The following is a 14,774-nucleotide window of genomic DNA, read 5'->3' on the forward strand; positions in this document are numbered from 1 at the left end:
GATTGACTACCTCATGGCGGAGATTCGACAGTATCAGAAAGGGACATTGGAGAGCATAAAAGAAGACAAGAGTCAAAGCTGTGAGTCCCGCAATGAAAAAACGGAAGAGTGGAACGGGTCTTGGCCTCGTGTGCTGCCTCAGGCATAATGCCGCATCAGGAAAAGTGCATGTCGTGACCGAATGGCATCTCCGCCTTACAAAACTCCAATTTGCCGGTAGATACACAATTCCCGCTCCCATGCCCCGTGCTCCGTGATAAGCAAAACATCCATGGTAATATCTGATCTTTAATCTCCGGTCCCAACTTCCCTGCGAATAGTTAGCATATGGATCAACAAAGGGCACCGGTTGCGAGAATGCCGGCATGGGGTATGGGGTATGGAATGGAAGCTCACAGGTCCAGCTGCACTCCGTTGCTCACTCCGTAGTCCTCCAGCGTAAGCTGGTCCTTGAATGGACGTTCTCCTTGACGCTTTAGTAGGATCTCATGGGGCTCGCGACCAATCCGGGCAGCCACTTGAGCTTTGAATAGTTCTGGTCAAGGAATTAGTATATCGGTTTGGAGCAATCAAGACACCACGGGGAACCAACTGATGGGATCCGATGCAAGGCAGGGAATTGCAGCCTTGGTACCCAGACGATCATTGACATGTACCACGATCATGGGTTCCGATGATTGCGGTGCGACGGGCTTCTTCTCCTTCTTTCTCTTCTTGTCCCGATCTTCTCGAGGTGCCTCTCCGTCATCGCGTCGCCTTCGATTCCAATCGCGGTCGCGGTCACTATGCCGGTATCGATCTCCTTGACGATCTGCATCTCGATCTCGCCGAGGCGATCGGGGTCGATCGCAATATCCGCGGTCTAGTCCACGCTCGTCGCCTGCGTTGCGGGTATCATCGTCGCGCCGCCTGTCCTTCCACCGAAATCCTCCTGTTTTGCGTGGACGGTCGCCACCGTCTCGTCGACGAGGGGATCTGCTGCGTGATCGGTCACCCATGATGGAAGTGGAAGGGAAGAGAGAGGAGTGATGCCCGAGCTCCGAGATGGCAAGAAGCTGTGGCACGTGATGATGCAGTACCGCAGTGCTAGGCCGCAGTGAGCCTAGCGGGCTGCGGTGTCCATGAGCTTCTTTCTGCTTGTTGAGCTTCAACTAGGGATGTCTTCAGCTGATTGAGCATCGTTCGCCCTAGCATCGCTATATATTGGCTATCCCTCATAATGCCCGGTCGCCTCAGAGTTCGACGTCCATCTCCGACGACCGTCTCCTTTACCGTCTCAGACGCGCCTCAGCGCGACAGCTCCCCCGCGAAGATCCTGTTCGGCCTTCAAATCCTCCTCCGTGCAATTCTATTCTTCTGCGTCATCTTTGTCGGGATTGCCCGTCTTCGAGGTTCCTTCTTTCAAGAGAATGGCAGATATGTCCGCTGGACCGAAGTGTGGTCGAGTCCGCTTGGGCTCAGTGTCTGTCGCGTGGTCGATGCATACAACCCGTGGGCTGTGGCGGCGACCTGCGCATTGGTGATCTACGGGGTTTTCTGGCGGGGCTATACTGGTAATTTGAGGATCCAATGCCCGAACCGCAGAATTGCATTGCTAATCATTTAACAGAGGAGTCCCTTTTGGTCATGCGTGGCTTCGGGATCCAGACAGCCACGTCGTCCTCGACATATCTATCCACGGCATCGACCAGGTTCATCCCGACCACACAGATCCAGGACATTGTGATCCATGAAGCTTTCAAGGGCTTCGAGGTCCGGTTCTACTTGGCCGTGATCGTGGAAGGGCAAGCAGATGTAGTGGTGGTTTTCCCAGTAGGTCGACTCCTTTTTAGCCTTGCGATCTAAGCTAACCTAGAAATCAGCAATTACTACCCAAACGGGAGATCTTGGAAGAAGTCTGGAGAGGATCAAGGCGATGTCTTTACGATGTGAAATCATGATCGATCGAGCAAGCAGAGAGAACATTCCTTGTATAAGATCAACGCTTTCTCTATGCTTCTTTTGTTCACTTGTAATGCAATAGGTGAGTATTTACAATATTTCCTCAGCCCTCATTGGCCGTGATACCTTCGTTCCTGGCCGTTTTGCGCTGCTTGGCTACCAGCCATCTGGCATTTTGCGCCTCCACTGAGTCCAATTTTGTCTTCTGCAGAACGGGGACATACTTCCCACCCAGGCGGGCTCCATCTGCACCATGCCAAATCTTGGCACCTCTGCTCTGTTTCTTGGAGCTACCTTGTTTCAACCAGGCGCTGTCCATGTTGTGCACTGCGCTTTGATCGCCTTGGCTGACGGACAAATCCAGTAGCGCACCAGCCAGGATTTCGTCTATCTTGCGCTGTCTCCATACCGTCCACAGTCCCTCAACCACACCGCCAATGCCGAATTTCGTATCGCCTTTCGCGCTGCGGCCTTTGTTGAGTCGGGGATCACCGGCATAGACCCACTCCAGAGCATCCTCTCGGCTGCCAGATGCTTCGTCGGGGAAGATACAGTCCCAGAGCACCAGAGGCGCATCCGAAGCCATTTCATAGGTTGGCTTTCGGGGGTTCTTGGTAACATCCAGCAACTCGGGAACGATGGAGGGAGATTCGAGGCCTTGCCCGACTAGGAAGAGGATGGCAACCATATGCCGGACTTGGTGCCACAGGAAGGCCGAGCCATGCAGGTTGAACGAGTACACCTGCGGAGTGCCTGGAGAAGACGTTTCTGACGCTGTCATGTTCACTTCGGGGACCGAGTTCTCTTGCGCCTGGAATCCAGGTTGACCAACGTAGCCCAGTGGATTGGTCTTGGGGTTGACGAGTTCGATGTCTGAGTGATATATCCTTCGCTCGAAGTTTTCAATCTGTTTGCTGGTGTCCAGCTTGCAGAAATTTCGAAAGTCGTGCACCCCCTCGAAATGCTTGGCTGCCTCCCGCATGGCTTCGATATCCAGCCAGCCCTCGCGGTATTTGGCGCGCGGCCCTTGACCTCCCGCGTAATGTTCAAATCCCAGGGGGCCGGGGGTGGGGAGAAAGCGGGCTGGGTGAAGAAATACCTGTATCGGCGTTCACGGCATGAGAACCGAGCATTGAACTCTGGCGGCGGATTCGGACACCAGGCCAGCACTCTGATATCTTCCGGAAGCACCCTGTTTAAGAGTTGTATGTAGGACAATTCATCAGCCACGTCATCCCAAGCCCTGTCGTCGGACGGGGGCGTCTCAAATTGCATCGCACTCTCTTCCTCCAAAGCATTTTCGGTCGAAGAGTTCTTCGCCTTAGGCCGCGCGCTTCGAACGCGGAGCCCAATGACCTGCCCGAACGCACTCACGCCTCGATCCGTGCGACCGGCCTTCGAGTAATCGCATCCATCCCAGTAGATAGAGTAGGGCCGCATCGCTCGAGGCTCAATATCATTCGGCTCGTCCTCTGGTGTCTCCGTCTCTGGCGTTGGAAGGATCAATCGAGTCCGTCGCAACGCCTTCCACAGCACCTCCTCGATGGTTGGAAGGGGTGTAGCATTGCCATTAGTGTGCTCGAGTCCATTATAGCGCTGACCGAGGTAAGCGAACTTGAGCGCAATATAGCGCGTCGAGTATTTGGAAGGATCGAAATCTCGGTCCGCCTTGAAGGGGCGCGACGGCGCAGGCGTGTGGGTGATGTCGCCTTGCGAAGGCAACGCTCGCTTCTTTGAGGGGCTGGTATCGATCTCGGCGGCTGACTTGTAGAGCGGGATTGCGGGTTCACAGACATCCGTCGAGATCGGCCGAGCAGTAGGTTGGGGGGTTGGGTGTGTCTCGAGAGTCGATGTATATTGCGACGTCCGAGAATGGAGTTGACGCTCAAGCTCCGTGATCCGTGCAACCAGGCTGCTGTTGCTCCATGTCGAGTAGTCCGGGCTTGGTCCGCTGGCGTCGTCGGCCATAGTTTGCAGTGTGGGTGTGCGGCGCAGGCACAGGAAACGCGCTTGCTTCTTCAGGGTGTGTTGTGGTGTGGAACTCAACGAGGAAAATCTTGCCAATGGTTTCCACATACCACTTACAGCGCCTGACAGTGTATTTGGCCCACTGGGTGCCGACGCGGGTTGGGCTGGTTGAAGATAGGAAATTTGAAGCCAAGCTTGAAGTTGGTATTTTTGTCAAGGTTGTGGTATTTCTGTGTAATACGACGGGTTGGACGGCCGAGAGTCAAGGAATTTGAGGTATTCTTGTGTACTCGAATGTTTTAAGAGCAAATTCTTCTTCAGGAGGTATCTACTATCTCATATATCGTTTATTGATCTTATACTTCTCGAATTATTCGTGATAAGTGGCGACTGATATCGTAGTGTTCAATAGATATCTTGAAGGTTCAACCTCTGGACTCCCGTCTACCTCATCTCTCAACCCTCGCTACTTTTGGGGCTTGAAGACACCCACAAGACGATCCATCTACATCAACCGTGACCTAACAGAAGCTCAGACTGCATCTAGAGCAGGAAATAGTGGCTTCATTGCCGGACACTTGCCCAAAACAATATACCAGTTTCTCTGCGCCGAGGAATCCCCACACTCGAACCGATTAACTGTTGGTAACATGGCCGAGACAGAAGGCCAGACAGACCCTAAGACGACAGTCACCCTACTACTGCTTGGAGATCCGGGATGTGGGAAGTCAACATTTTTAACGTGAGTGTGGATAACCTTGTTGTGCCCCCCCTCAGGCTCCTCATATAGCAGGATGCCTGTTTCAATTTCAATGCCCACATCTACAATATGGAACATTTAAGGTGCTAATTCTCGGTTTAGTCGCCTGAAAAATGGCAGACAGCCGGCAGCTGCAGAACGAGGCAGTGCCGCTGCTTCCAATAATAATACTGTACTGCTACGAGACAGTGACCAGCCCTTCATCTACGACATCCGGTTCTCCAAGAAAAGCTTCACGCTAGAGCTCTACGACACATCAAGCCCCAACCAGCATTGGTCAACTCTGCGACCTGATGTCGTGGTTCTGGCGTTCGACATCTCCAACCGAGAGACCTTGGCCCGTCTTAAAGGGGTACATACGTCCACATCTTCTCCTATTGTCAAAATGCCAACAACGCTAACTCGGACATGGTATAGTGGCGAAATGATATCACTCGATACTTTCAGCAGGGGCACGGCGAGCGTTTGCCCGTGATGATGCTAGGGTTAAAAAGAGACCTGAGGCGAGAAGGCGAAGGAATCATCTATCCGCAAGAGGTACCTCATCCGCGTGTCGCTGGCATTACGAAACTAGAACTAACAAACTCCTCAAGACCTACCGCATTGCCCAGGAGCTGCGCTGTGATAGGTACGCCGAGTGTTCGGCCATCACGGGGGAGTTGCTTGCGGAGACCTTTGAAGACCTCGCAAGATTGGCGGGGATGACGACCACCGACAAAGGTGGGCAGACTGCTGGCGGCTGCAATATTCTTTGAGGATATGATATAGATATAGCACTGAAGGCGACGGCAGTGATAGTTGGCGGTGAGGCAGCGAGGCTGTATATATCGCCCTCTTCGTATGGCTTGAGAATACATAATTTGTGTTTGCTCAAGTCCACCTACTATTGGGTAGTATAGTCCTTTATGCCCAGCGAAAGCGGATGAAATAGAGCGTGCTGGACTGTCTACGAAACAGTACGAGATAAACAACTACCGAGCACATCCGTTTTCCGATTACCTCAAGATACATACAAGGAGAAACCAAGGTAACGATTAAGTCCACCTTGCAGATTGACAGCACAGGGCTTTCCCCCAGAAGCTTCATCAATAGAAAGCATCTGGATATCTTTCCCTCATAAGCGCCGGTCAATAATTGTCATCGCTATTCCTCCCCGGTGTGAAACAAAAAAAAAATCAGAAAAAAGTGCTGGTAAGAGACCACTGATGCAAAAGGGACATGAGGGTTCCGGTGAAAGCTCGTTTTTTTCTTCTGCTGTTTTTTCAGTTGCTTTTTTCTTTTTGGACATTGCAGAAACTAGGATAAACATGTCAAGGGGATTTGCGGGAGATGGTCGGTACCATTGCCGTCAATGGATTTGATGGTGAAATAGAAAACAAGAGCATTTCTTCGTCTCCTGTGTCTTGAGAACGCAGGAATCGTCACAATCATCCCGGATTGCCATGGCTTGGGTGAGTTCATACTTCCTCCCCCCTCTCAACGGCTATCCTCGTCACGGCGGTGCCATTTACCACTTGGCCTCGGTAGGGGCGGCGCCCTGAGCCTCGGCCCACTCACCAGCGGGAGCGGCGGAGCTGGCGGCCCAGTCACCACCGTCGGCCTCCCAGCTAGTGGCGCCAACGGCGCTGGCAGCAGCGAAGGCAGTGCCGGGGTTACCAGCGCCAGGCGCGTTGGTGTCCCAGTTCTCACCGGCGAAGCCAGACTCAACGGCACCGGCACCGATCTCCTCAGCACCGGGGACCTTGGTCTCATCGGCGATCTCCTTGTTCTCCTCGGCCTCGGGGTCGCGGTAGAAGTAGAGGTCAACAACAGTGTCCCACTCAGTCTCGCGGGTAGCGAGGGTGCCACGGAGGCGGAGAACCTCACGGGCCAACAGCCACCAGACCAGACCGATAGAGTGACGACCCTTGTTGTTGGTGGGGATAGCAACATCAACGAAGTCGGTGGGCGAGTCAGTGTCGCAAAGGGCGATGACGGGGATGTTGACGTAGCTGGCCTCCTTGATGGCCTGGGCGTCGGTGCGCGGGTCGGTCACGACAATGAGGCGGGGCTCCTTGAACGAGCGGGTGATGTAGTTGGTGAAGTTACCGGGGGTGAAGCGACCGGCAATAGCGGTGGCGCCGGTGTGCGCGGCGAACTTCAGGACCGCACGCTGGCCGTAGGGACGAGCAGAGATCACACAGACATCGGCGGGGTTGTCGATGGCGGCGATGATACGGGCAGCCAGGACGATCTTCTCCCTGTTTCCATCGCACCACGGATTAGCTTCCAAACTCCATTTTCTTTCCATCAAGATTCTGCTCCTGCATACCAGGTCTTGCCAATGTTCACCACGTTGACACCGTCGGGGCGGGTCTTCCAGAGGTAGGGCTCCATGTGCACCTGGAGGTTCTTAGAACCCAGGTGGCACTGAGCAGCCAGGAGCATCTCAATGTCCTGGGGGGTAGGGTTGAAGATCGGGGGGAGCTGGGAGGGGGCCATGGTGGGCGATTGATGGATTGACGAGTTGGAAGAATCAATCGTCTGGCTCTTGTCGTGGTGATGGAGGGAAAAGATCAGGGCTAAACTATGCGCGCCGCAGATGCGGAAGAATTTCGCTTGCGCATTGTGAGTGTTAGGGCTAGGGCTAAGTGGATTAAGTAAGATCTTTTTCTAGCCTGAGGCAGAAGTCAGTCAAAGTTCCCGGTGCCAAATACGGACTAGCGCATCTCCCGGCTGCAAGATTTCCCGACAAGAAGACCTCGCGACGCCTGCGAAGTTGATGCTGTCGGGGCTATCCATTCCCAGTCTTGCGTCCACCATGCCTCCTCGCATTTCTGTCCAGCCTTCCTTGAAGGCTTTTACAGGTATGGCTGCCCACCCTCACACCCTGGCCAGTGGTCAGTGTTCAGTGCTCATGAAAACTCTCATCCAGGATCATCCCATGGACACAATCCGCTGGCCGCTCTGTCCAACGCAGCCCAGACTTCGGTGAGGGCTGCATCCAGCAAGCCTCAATCGCGGAGGAGATATGATCCCTTCTTGATCGCCCAAGCCCGCCAGCGCAAGGCCGCCAATATCTCACGACAAAAGACTCTCGCGGCCGAACGGGAAGCATCGATCGGCGATCCTCTTGAGAGCAAACCAACACCTTTTATCCAAGATATCGTGTCACTCCAGACCCAGCAGATCCTTCCGGATGCAGCTACCGAGTTCAATCACTACCTTACATCCGATGATTTCCTCCGAGCCTTGGAATATTCCAAGGAGTTGACCGAACCATTGAAGAACCCGGACCGCGACACGGCGGATCCCCGGCAAGAGGAGGAGGCCGATGAGCTGCACAGCAAGCAGCACCAAAATGCTCGAGAAGCTATTCGTCGCATCATTCACCTCAACAATGGCAACAACAAAGATCGCGTACGGCTTAACATCCAAAAGTGCATCGAGAAGCTTGGACGACACAATACCGACCCCATTCTTGCTGCCAAACCTGCGAGTGTGACACACCCCAATGCTCCTGTCTACCCGAAGAAGGCTCAACGCATTGGCCCGGATACAGGCTCGCCGGAAGTCCAGGCCTCGATCCTCACCGTGAAGATCTTGAATCTCACTCGACACCTTGAGACCACGAACAAGGACATGCACAACAAGCGCAACCTCCAATTGCTCATCCACAAGCGACAGAAGCTGCTGAAGTACCTCCGGAAGAAGGAACGGGGAGGACCCAGATGGCAGAATCTGATGGAGACATTGGGCCTGTCTGACGCAGCATGGAAGGGGGAGATTGCACTCTAGAGAACATTATCTCTTCATATATTTTCCTTTGTCTGTTGAGGTTGACCCTTTTTTTCATCACCCTGGTGCCCTGGACTGAAGCATCAGTGTTGCCTTGGACTTGCTGCCTGGGGAAGGGGGCAGGGGTTTACTTTGTTGGAGCCTATTTCTCTGTGGATGTTCCAATGCCTGGAACCACTAGTATCATATGTACAAATAGCAGTTTTCTTCTTTTTTAGACCCTTCCTGCCTGTCCCAAATCCAACCCCGAGTGATTTTGGCTTTGTCGGGTTCCAGCCATAATGCCTCAGACTGAGCTGTCGAGACATTGAAATGTCTGATGTATTACTTCCGTAGGAGTCATCCCAGGTTATTTCCTGGCACGTTCTGGGCACTTAAACGTACCAGGACCTGAATATAATCCTAAGCTATTGTTCCTACAAATCCCCTCTGTGCTTCTATAGCTGTATCTTCTATATAGTACGTAGAGGCCAATCGGAGGCAGACCATCTGACCGCCCTACTGATTCTGCCGTCTTTTCATCACAGCAACAATTTTCTCCCAATGTGGAAGCTTCCGGTCACAGCTGGGAACACCCTCACTTTGGGTCAGTGCCTGAGGTCACTCGCACCTTCCCAAATTCACCGTTGCTGCCCCACGTCGCCGTGTAAACAAGACACGCCTTAACACGTCTTCTCCCCTCCCTTTCTCTCTTTTCTTTTTCTTCTTCACATCTTCCACCCCCTTCTCATCACCCTCTGGAGCTTTTTGAAGCTTGTGACCAGTTTTCGTAAGTACCTTTTATCCTTCATTCTTCACCTGGTTCTATCATCTCACCTTTCTCTGACTCTCAGCTTCTCTCAGTTTGACGACGTTTTGAGGTTGTCTGCAGACGCCTCACCGGCCTCCCTCCTCTTTCTCTCCCCTCTCCCCTCTCCCTCCTCTCTCTCCCCCCGTCTGTCTCTTCTTCTTTCTCACCGCCCCACCCTCCCCCCCTTTCCTCTTTTTCTCTCTCTTCTCCCTCCGCCGCGTGGCGCATCTTCCAAGATGCGCACGCGTTCTCAACCAATATCCCCCGGTGGCCTTGTGTCACTCGAAGCCGAGCCCCGCCGGAGGCGGGCAACTCGGAGTGTCTCTGCACAGCCGCAGGACACAGAGAATGGCCAGCCGGCTGAGCCAGTGCCGGCTCAGGTGCCCAAGCCTGCCGCCAAGTCTCGCAAGCCTCGTGGCAAGAAAGCCACCCGTGGCAAGAAGGTAAGTCTCCAGAACATCCAGGAACATGGAGTTTGTGTCTCACTGATACCCATCTCTCTAAAAGACTACGCGCCAGACCGCGCCTGAGACCGCGCCCGAGCCAGCAGCTGAGCCAGAGTTCGCGCCAGTGTCGTCCGCATCACCTGCGGAAGGTGTGAAGCCAGAGGACTCACACGAGCAGGTGCCGAATGCCGGAGACACGGCCTCCGACCCCCGGTGCGCCGAGGAAGTCCGTCCTGAGGAACCCTGGAGAAGAATTCCCATCCCTAGGACCGACTACCGCAGCTATTCCATTGAGGACTGTAAGTCGCATTTCACTCATTTCTTCAACGACCCCAGCCGGCGGCGTATCTCCGATTGGTTAGCGACACGCGCCTTGCATCCCAAATCCCATCGCCCTCCGCCCTGGTATGGGTTTCCAAAGGAACTCCGCGTGGCCTGGGAGGAGTTGTACCAGCAAATGGTGTACGAAGGGAGAATCAACCGTCGGCGAGCACTTCTCGCTAAGCCTCCATCTGAGGAAGTAGACTTCGACCCCAGGCTTTGTCGTTTGCCTCCTAGAAGCCAACGTGTCGGCTTGCGAACGGCGGAAAAGCGCTCTGATTCGGACCATACTAGCCCAGGAATGGTGGAACCTCCGCTGACACTTACTCCAGTCCCAAAATCTAGGAAGCGCCCCCACGAATCCCTTGACACGACTTCCACAAAGCGTCCGAAACGTTCGGGTCCTTCTCCTCGCTATAACCCGCGAGCCTCTTATGCCGAAATCGCCAATCGCCGCCGCGTCCAAGCCAGTGGACGTGTCGACCGAACCTTGTATCGGCTTCCAGAACTGCTGGCGCAGAATGAGGCGGATGAGGTGACCAATACCCCCAGCACTCCCCAGGCCGTTGGTACCCAAGAGAGCGTCCCTTCTGTTGCCGCTAACCCTCCTGCGACTGCGCCTCCGGTAGCTGAGACCGCTGGTTGGGGAAGATGGTTCTACAACACCGTTTCGAGACGATGGACTAGTTTCCGTGAGCGATTCGGTAACCGTCCGGCCGTCAATGCCACAGCCAGTAAGTTGTCAATGTTCATGCTTATTCAATTTGTTCATTCATGTCTAACTTGTCATCTCAGCTGCTGAGCCAGAGATTCCTACCGCCACCGCTGCGGAGGAACAAGCGGAGGAAGAACTGGATGTGGAGACTCCCTCCAACGACACACTTTTTTTCACCCCTCCGACCAGTCGACGCATCCTTTCTCCAAAGTCTTACCACGACCGTCGTGTGCCGCGAAGAAGAAGAGCTCGCTCAAATGCAATCCCCCAAGAGCTTTTCGACATTGTTTACGGACAAGTTGATCCTGCTCTTCGTCCAATCCGTTTGCCGGATGGTACGCTTGTGAGACGCCCTCGACCGGAGGCTCCACCGTCAAAGAAGCGCAAGCGTCGACCGTCCCCGGATAGAATTCCCAACCCTGCGGGATGCAGTTACGGCATGGATCTTGACTACTTTTACTTCGATTCAGAGGACGAGAAATGGGCCGAAGAAGAACAGGCACGACGTGATGCGTTGGCCAAGGAGGCTGCGCAGAATTTTGCGGACACTGCACCAGCAGATGTCGATCCTCCCTCGAAGGCCGAGGAGCCTGCACGCCCTGCCTCAAAGAAGGCAAAGAAGGTCCGCGTAGAGGAACCGCCCCGTCGTCAGGCTGGGCCTTCTCGCCGATCGACCTCACCAAATGCCCCACAGCAGCGTCCTGGGTTCATTCCAAACCCGCATGGCACATTCCGAACTCCTGGGTGGTCTTCATCTTCCGACGAGGCCACTAATACCAGCGCCCTTTCCAATGATTCTCGTGCCGAGCCTGAACTTCCGAAGGAACCCTCTCCCGTGGCCAAAGCCCGGGACGAGCCTGTTGTTCCCAAGGAATCTTCTCCGGTGACCAGAGCCCGGGACGAGCCTGTTGTTCCCAAGGAACCTTCTCCGGTGACCAGAGCCCGGGACAATGCGGCGCAATTCAAGCCCAAAACCCCCAGCCGTCTTCGCCAAGTTCACCGCTTCTCGAGTAGCACTGTTTTTTCGAGCTCTATCAACACACCTTCCTTCCTTGACGCCGAAGTTGGCACCCCGTCTTACCTGTCACATTTGGGTAATGATATTGGAGGTACGCCTTCGCGCATATCTTCTACCGGCGATCCGATGTCTCTCTGCTCGGACGCCCCGACCAACGGTGCCGACTGGACGCAGCAACCATTTCCCTCTGACGGCAATTTCGACGATTTTCACTGGCCAGCTCCGAGACCCCTTGCTGAAGGATTCGGTGTCTCCCCCGCCGTGGTAGAAGCTGCAGCCAGTCTGCTGACACCAGAGAGAGCCGACGGGATCCATGCGACCTTCGAAGCTGCATTCAATGCCGAACTTTGATCCTGTCATCTTTTCATTTCTCCTCATGTTTTCTTCCCCGTTTGAATGACGATTTACGACCACAAGGGGAAATCTGGGTGTGTGTTGTGAGATGTTTCTGTATGGTTTTTTTTTTTTCTTTTCACTTTTCCACATGTTCTTTTCGTTCTTCTGGGCCCGCCGGGCTATTCCGTTGGGCTCAGGAATTGTTCCCCCATGCGCGAGCCCCTCCGACCCCTATGGGGTTGGAAGTAGGGCTCTGTATGGCTGGGAGCATTTCTCTGCGTGTATCTAGTGGCCCCGTTTGAAAATAAACCTGTTGGGCCCTTGTTCAGCATGCATCTCAACTTCTTGTAGAAGCTAAGACTTTTGATGCCATATCAGGGTAAGGGCTTTTTCATAGTCTCACATGCCCTCTCTCTCTTACAATAACACTCTAGGGGTGGCCTCAATGTCTTCGAGGATTTCCAAATCACGACACAGAAAGAAATATTTCGAAATACCTTGCCATATCTAGGATTGAAATCATGAAATCAACCACTTCAACGTTGACAAAAGGGTGTTTTGGATGTTTACATGGTGGCAAGAGTCAATTGATTCGGAGATAATCCACAAATGTCATGATTGTCCGACACAGCAGACCTAGTCAAACCCCTCGAATTCTTCGTCGCCATTTCCATCTTTTGCGCCGGTTTTGGTTGCGCGATTGAGTAACCATTGCTCCTCGTTTTTTACTCGGATCTCTTCGACCATCCGCTCTGTCTCGAGAATCTTTTGTTTTTCGTCCTCTGGCAAGCGCTCCCACCGATCCTTGTCCTTCCGCGCCTTCTTCGACTCTCTCCGTTTGAGCTTCTTGTCGCGCGACTCGTTGTTGTGGCTCCACGGCGCATTCTCAGTAGCTCGTCGCTTCCGTGAAAATTCTTGCTGGGCACCGTCTCCTTGAGCCGTCTCCTCCACGATCTCCTTGCGCCGCTTCTCTTGCTGCTTGTCCTTGTATGCATAGCTGTTCCAGTCGATGGCAACACCCAACGTCCGGTCTCCTTTGAAATTGCGGAGCTCGGGCATTTTGGGCAATTTGAGAAGGCCCCATGCTTTACCGAGGGCTTCCCAGTCCAGGTCCGCCACGCGGAATATGCTACTCGCTTTGTGTTTGCTGTAGCTGCGGAGCCAGCTGACAAACGCTTTCTGGCCTTTGTCGTGCAGAGCACGGTCTCGCAGGATGGTCTTGCGCATGGTCTCCGTAGCGACAGCGGCGTCTGTCTCGGAGGCTGGGTGAGAGAGATTAAATGGGGAGACGGGGGGTTTTGCGCACGTCCAGAAACGAGACGTAGTCTTCCTCGCGGCCGGGGTGCAGAAGAACTATACTGAGGCCTCTGCGGCCGGCGCGTCCTGCTCGGCCGCATCGATGGATAAAGGTTTTCGGGTCGGACGGTGGATCGATCTGCACAACAAGGTCGACGGATGGAATATCCAGCCCGCGGGAGGCAACATCGGTGGTGAGGAGGATGGCGGGTGTTGTGGCAGTGGTGAAGCGGGTAAAGTTCTTTTGGCGGACATTGGCAGGGTGTTTCCCATGGAGTGGGACCATGAGATAATCATCTCCCAATACCAATGGCAATATTACGGATAGATAATCGACGCTGGAACATGTGGACACGAACAATATCGTCTTTTGGGGTGTGGGTTCGACTGATCCAAGAATATACTTGAGTATGGAAAACTTGAGTGCTGGGGGCGTTGTCAGGTAGGTCATTTGAAGACTAGGTATGGTGTGAGTTGCGCAAACTTCAGAAAAATTGCTCGGGTGGAGGACACGGGACATACCTTGCAGGGGTGCGCTTGTCCTCGACACCAGCAGCTCCTTTAACCTTCACGGCAACTTTGACGGGATTGCGCAGGCCAACCCGGACGATCTGATCAACAGCTTCACTAATACTTGCGCTAAACAGACCTGTCCGCCGTTGTTTGGGTAGCCGGCGCAAAATGTTCTGAAGGTCATCTTTGAATCCGAGATCCAACAGTCTATCAGCTTCGTCCAGAACCAGCATTTCAAAGGACGCCTGTGGACAGTGGACATGGGGCGACGAAAGAAGCTCCAACAATCTTCCTGGTGTCGAGACAATCACATTGGGGGACCGTTTCAGAAATGAGCTGAGATCCTCCGCAGGAGATGTCGAGCCACCGAGGAGAAGTTGCGGGATGACTTTGAGCGTTGACGAGGGGAATTTCGGTCGAGGCGCGTCGTCTTCCGGAGGGTTGATGGCTGCTGCCGATGGAGGATGGAATTCCAATAGCGACAAAAGAACTTTATATATCTGCGATGCCAGTTCTCTGTATGCCGGCATTAGCGACAGGGCCTAGCGGTCACAACCCGCGCATTGCTCACCTCGTCGGAGAAATGATGATGGCTCCGATATGATGCTTCTTAAGTGGCTCTTCAAGGCGCAGAAGCTTTTCCACGACCGGAATCAAGAACGACAATGTCTTTCCACTTCCTGTGACGGCCTCGACCACCACATCCTTGTGCGCCATAAACAACGGGATGGCGGAGGCCTGAACGGGGGTCATGCGCGTGAAGCCCATGGAGGCCACAGCGTCGAGCGTCCATTCCGACAGCGAAGGCGTGAGGCCATCCCACACCCGGGAAGACGAAGACGACTTCGGAGCCATTTGCGACAGCCAAAAACAGCCCCAAATATGACCGAGGC

The 14,774-nt window shown here is 54.0% G+C and overlaps 8 protein-coding genes across 8 annotated transcripts; 4 read left to right on the plus strand and 4 right to left on the minus strand.

Annotated features, from left to right (window-relative positions):
• Window positions 1-288: 288 nt before the first annotated feature.
• Window positions 289-998, minus strand: NUU61_003316 (ubiquitin-like protein HUB1; the record flags this gene model as incomplete). The annotated part of the gene is made up of 3 exons (XM_056653898.1): window positions 289-310; window positions 397-535; window positions 593-998. The coding sequence occupies 3 exons, from the start codon at window positions 996-998 to the stop codon at window positions 289-291; spliced, it is 567 nt and encodes a 188-aa protein (XP_056514965.1).
• Window positions 999-1,219: 221 nt separating this feature from the next.
• Window positions 1,220-1,940, plus strand: NUU61_003317 (PIG-H family GPI synthesis protein; the record flags this gene model as incomplete). The annotated part of the gene is made up of 3 exons (XM_056653899.1): window positions 1,220-1,553; window positions 1,610-1,812; window positions 1,863-1,940. The coding sequence occupies 3 exons, from the start codon at window positions 1,220-1,222 to the stop codon at window positions 1,938-1,940; spliced, it is 615 nt and encodes a 204-aa protein (XP_056514966.1).
• A 104-nt stretch (window positions 1,941-2,044) lies between these two features.
• NUU61_003318 (pseudouridine synthase DEG1) lies at window positions 2,045-3,909 on the minus strand (the record flags this gene model as incomplete). The annotated part of the gene is made up of 2 exons (XM_056653900.1): window positions 2,045-3,024; window positions 3,057-3,909. 2 exons carry the CDS (start codon window positions 3,907-3,909, stop codon window positions 2,045-2,047), a joined length of 1,833 nt encoding a protein of 610 aa, XP_056514967.1.
• Window positions 3,910-4,559: 650 nt separating this feature from the next.
• On the plus strand, window positions 4,560-5,424 carry NUU61_003319 (uncharacterized protein; the record flags this gene model as incomplete). Its single annotated transcript, XM_056653901.1, has 4 exons — window positions 4,560-4,651; window positions 4,772-5,021; window positions 5,087-5,206; window positions 5,263-5,424. 4 exons carry the CDS (start codon window positions 4,560-4,562, stop codon window positions 5,422-5,424), a joined length of 624 nt encoding a protein of 207 aa, XP_056514968.1.
• Window positions 5,425-6,176: 752 nt separating this feature from the next.
• Window positions 6,177-7,173, minus strand: rps0 (40S ribosomal protein uS2; the record flags this gene model as incomplete). The annotated part of the gene is made up of 2 exons (XM_056653902.1): window positions 6,981-7,173; window positions 6,177-6,909 (listed from the first exon to the last, which is right to left on the minus strand). Exons 1-2 carry the CDS (start codon window positions 7,148-7,150, stop codon window positions 6,177-6,179), a joined length of 903 nt encoding a protein of 300 aa, XP_056514969.1. The 5' UTR covers window positions 7,151-7,173.
• Window positions 7,174-7,469: 296 nt separating this feature from the next.
• Window positions 7,470-8,446, plus strand: NUU61_003321 (mitochondrial 37S ribosomal protein uS15m; the record flags this gene model as incomplete). Its single annotated transcript, XM_056653903.1, has 2 exons — window positions 7,470-7,515; window positions 7,584-8,446. 2 exons carry the CDS (start codon window positions 7,470-7,472, stop codon window positions 8,444-8,446), a joined length of 909 nt encoding a protein of 302 aa, XP_056514970.1.
• A 1,026-nt stretch (window positions 8,447-9,472) lies between these two features.
• Window positions 9,473-12,087, plus strand: NUU61_003322 (uncharacterized protein; the record flags this gene model as incomplete). Its single annotated transcript, XM_056653904.1, has 3 exons — window positions 9,473-9,679; window positions 9,768-10,737; window positions 10,799-12,087. The coding sequence occupies 3 exons, from the start codon at window positions 9,473-9,475 to the stop codon at window positions 12,085-12,087; spliced, it is 2,466 nt and encodes an 821-aa protein (XP_056514971.1).
• Window positions 12,088-12,708: 621 nt separating this feature from the next.
• On the minus strand, window positions 12,709-14,736 carry spb4 (ATP-dependent RNA helicase SPB4; the record flags this gene model as incomplete). The annotated part of the gene is made up of 4 exons (XM_056653905.1): window positions 12,709-13,326; window positions 13,379-13,826; window positions 13,891-14,397; window positions 14,453-14,736. 4 exons carry the CDS (start codon window positions 14,734-14,736, stop codon window positions 12,709-12,711), a joined length of 1,857 nt encoding a protein of 618 aa, XP_056514972.1.
• Window positions 14,737-14,774: the final 38 nt, after the last annotated feature.

The sequence above is a fragment of the Penicillium alfredii genome (assembly GCF_028826965.1).
Source record: "Penicillium alfredii strain IBT 34128 chromosome Unknown utg000004l_segment0_segment0, whole genome shotgun sequence".
NCBI classification, from domain to species: Eukaryota; Fungi; Ascomycota; class Eurotiomycetes; order Eurotiales; family Aspergillaceae; genus Penicillium; species Penicillium alfredii.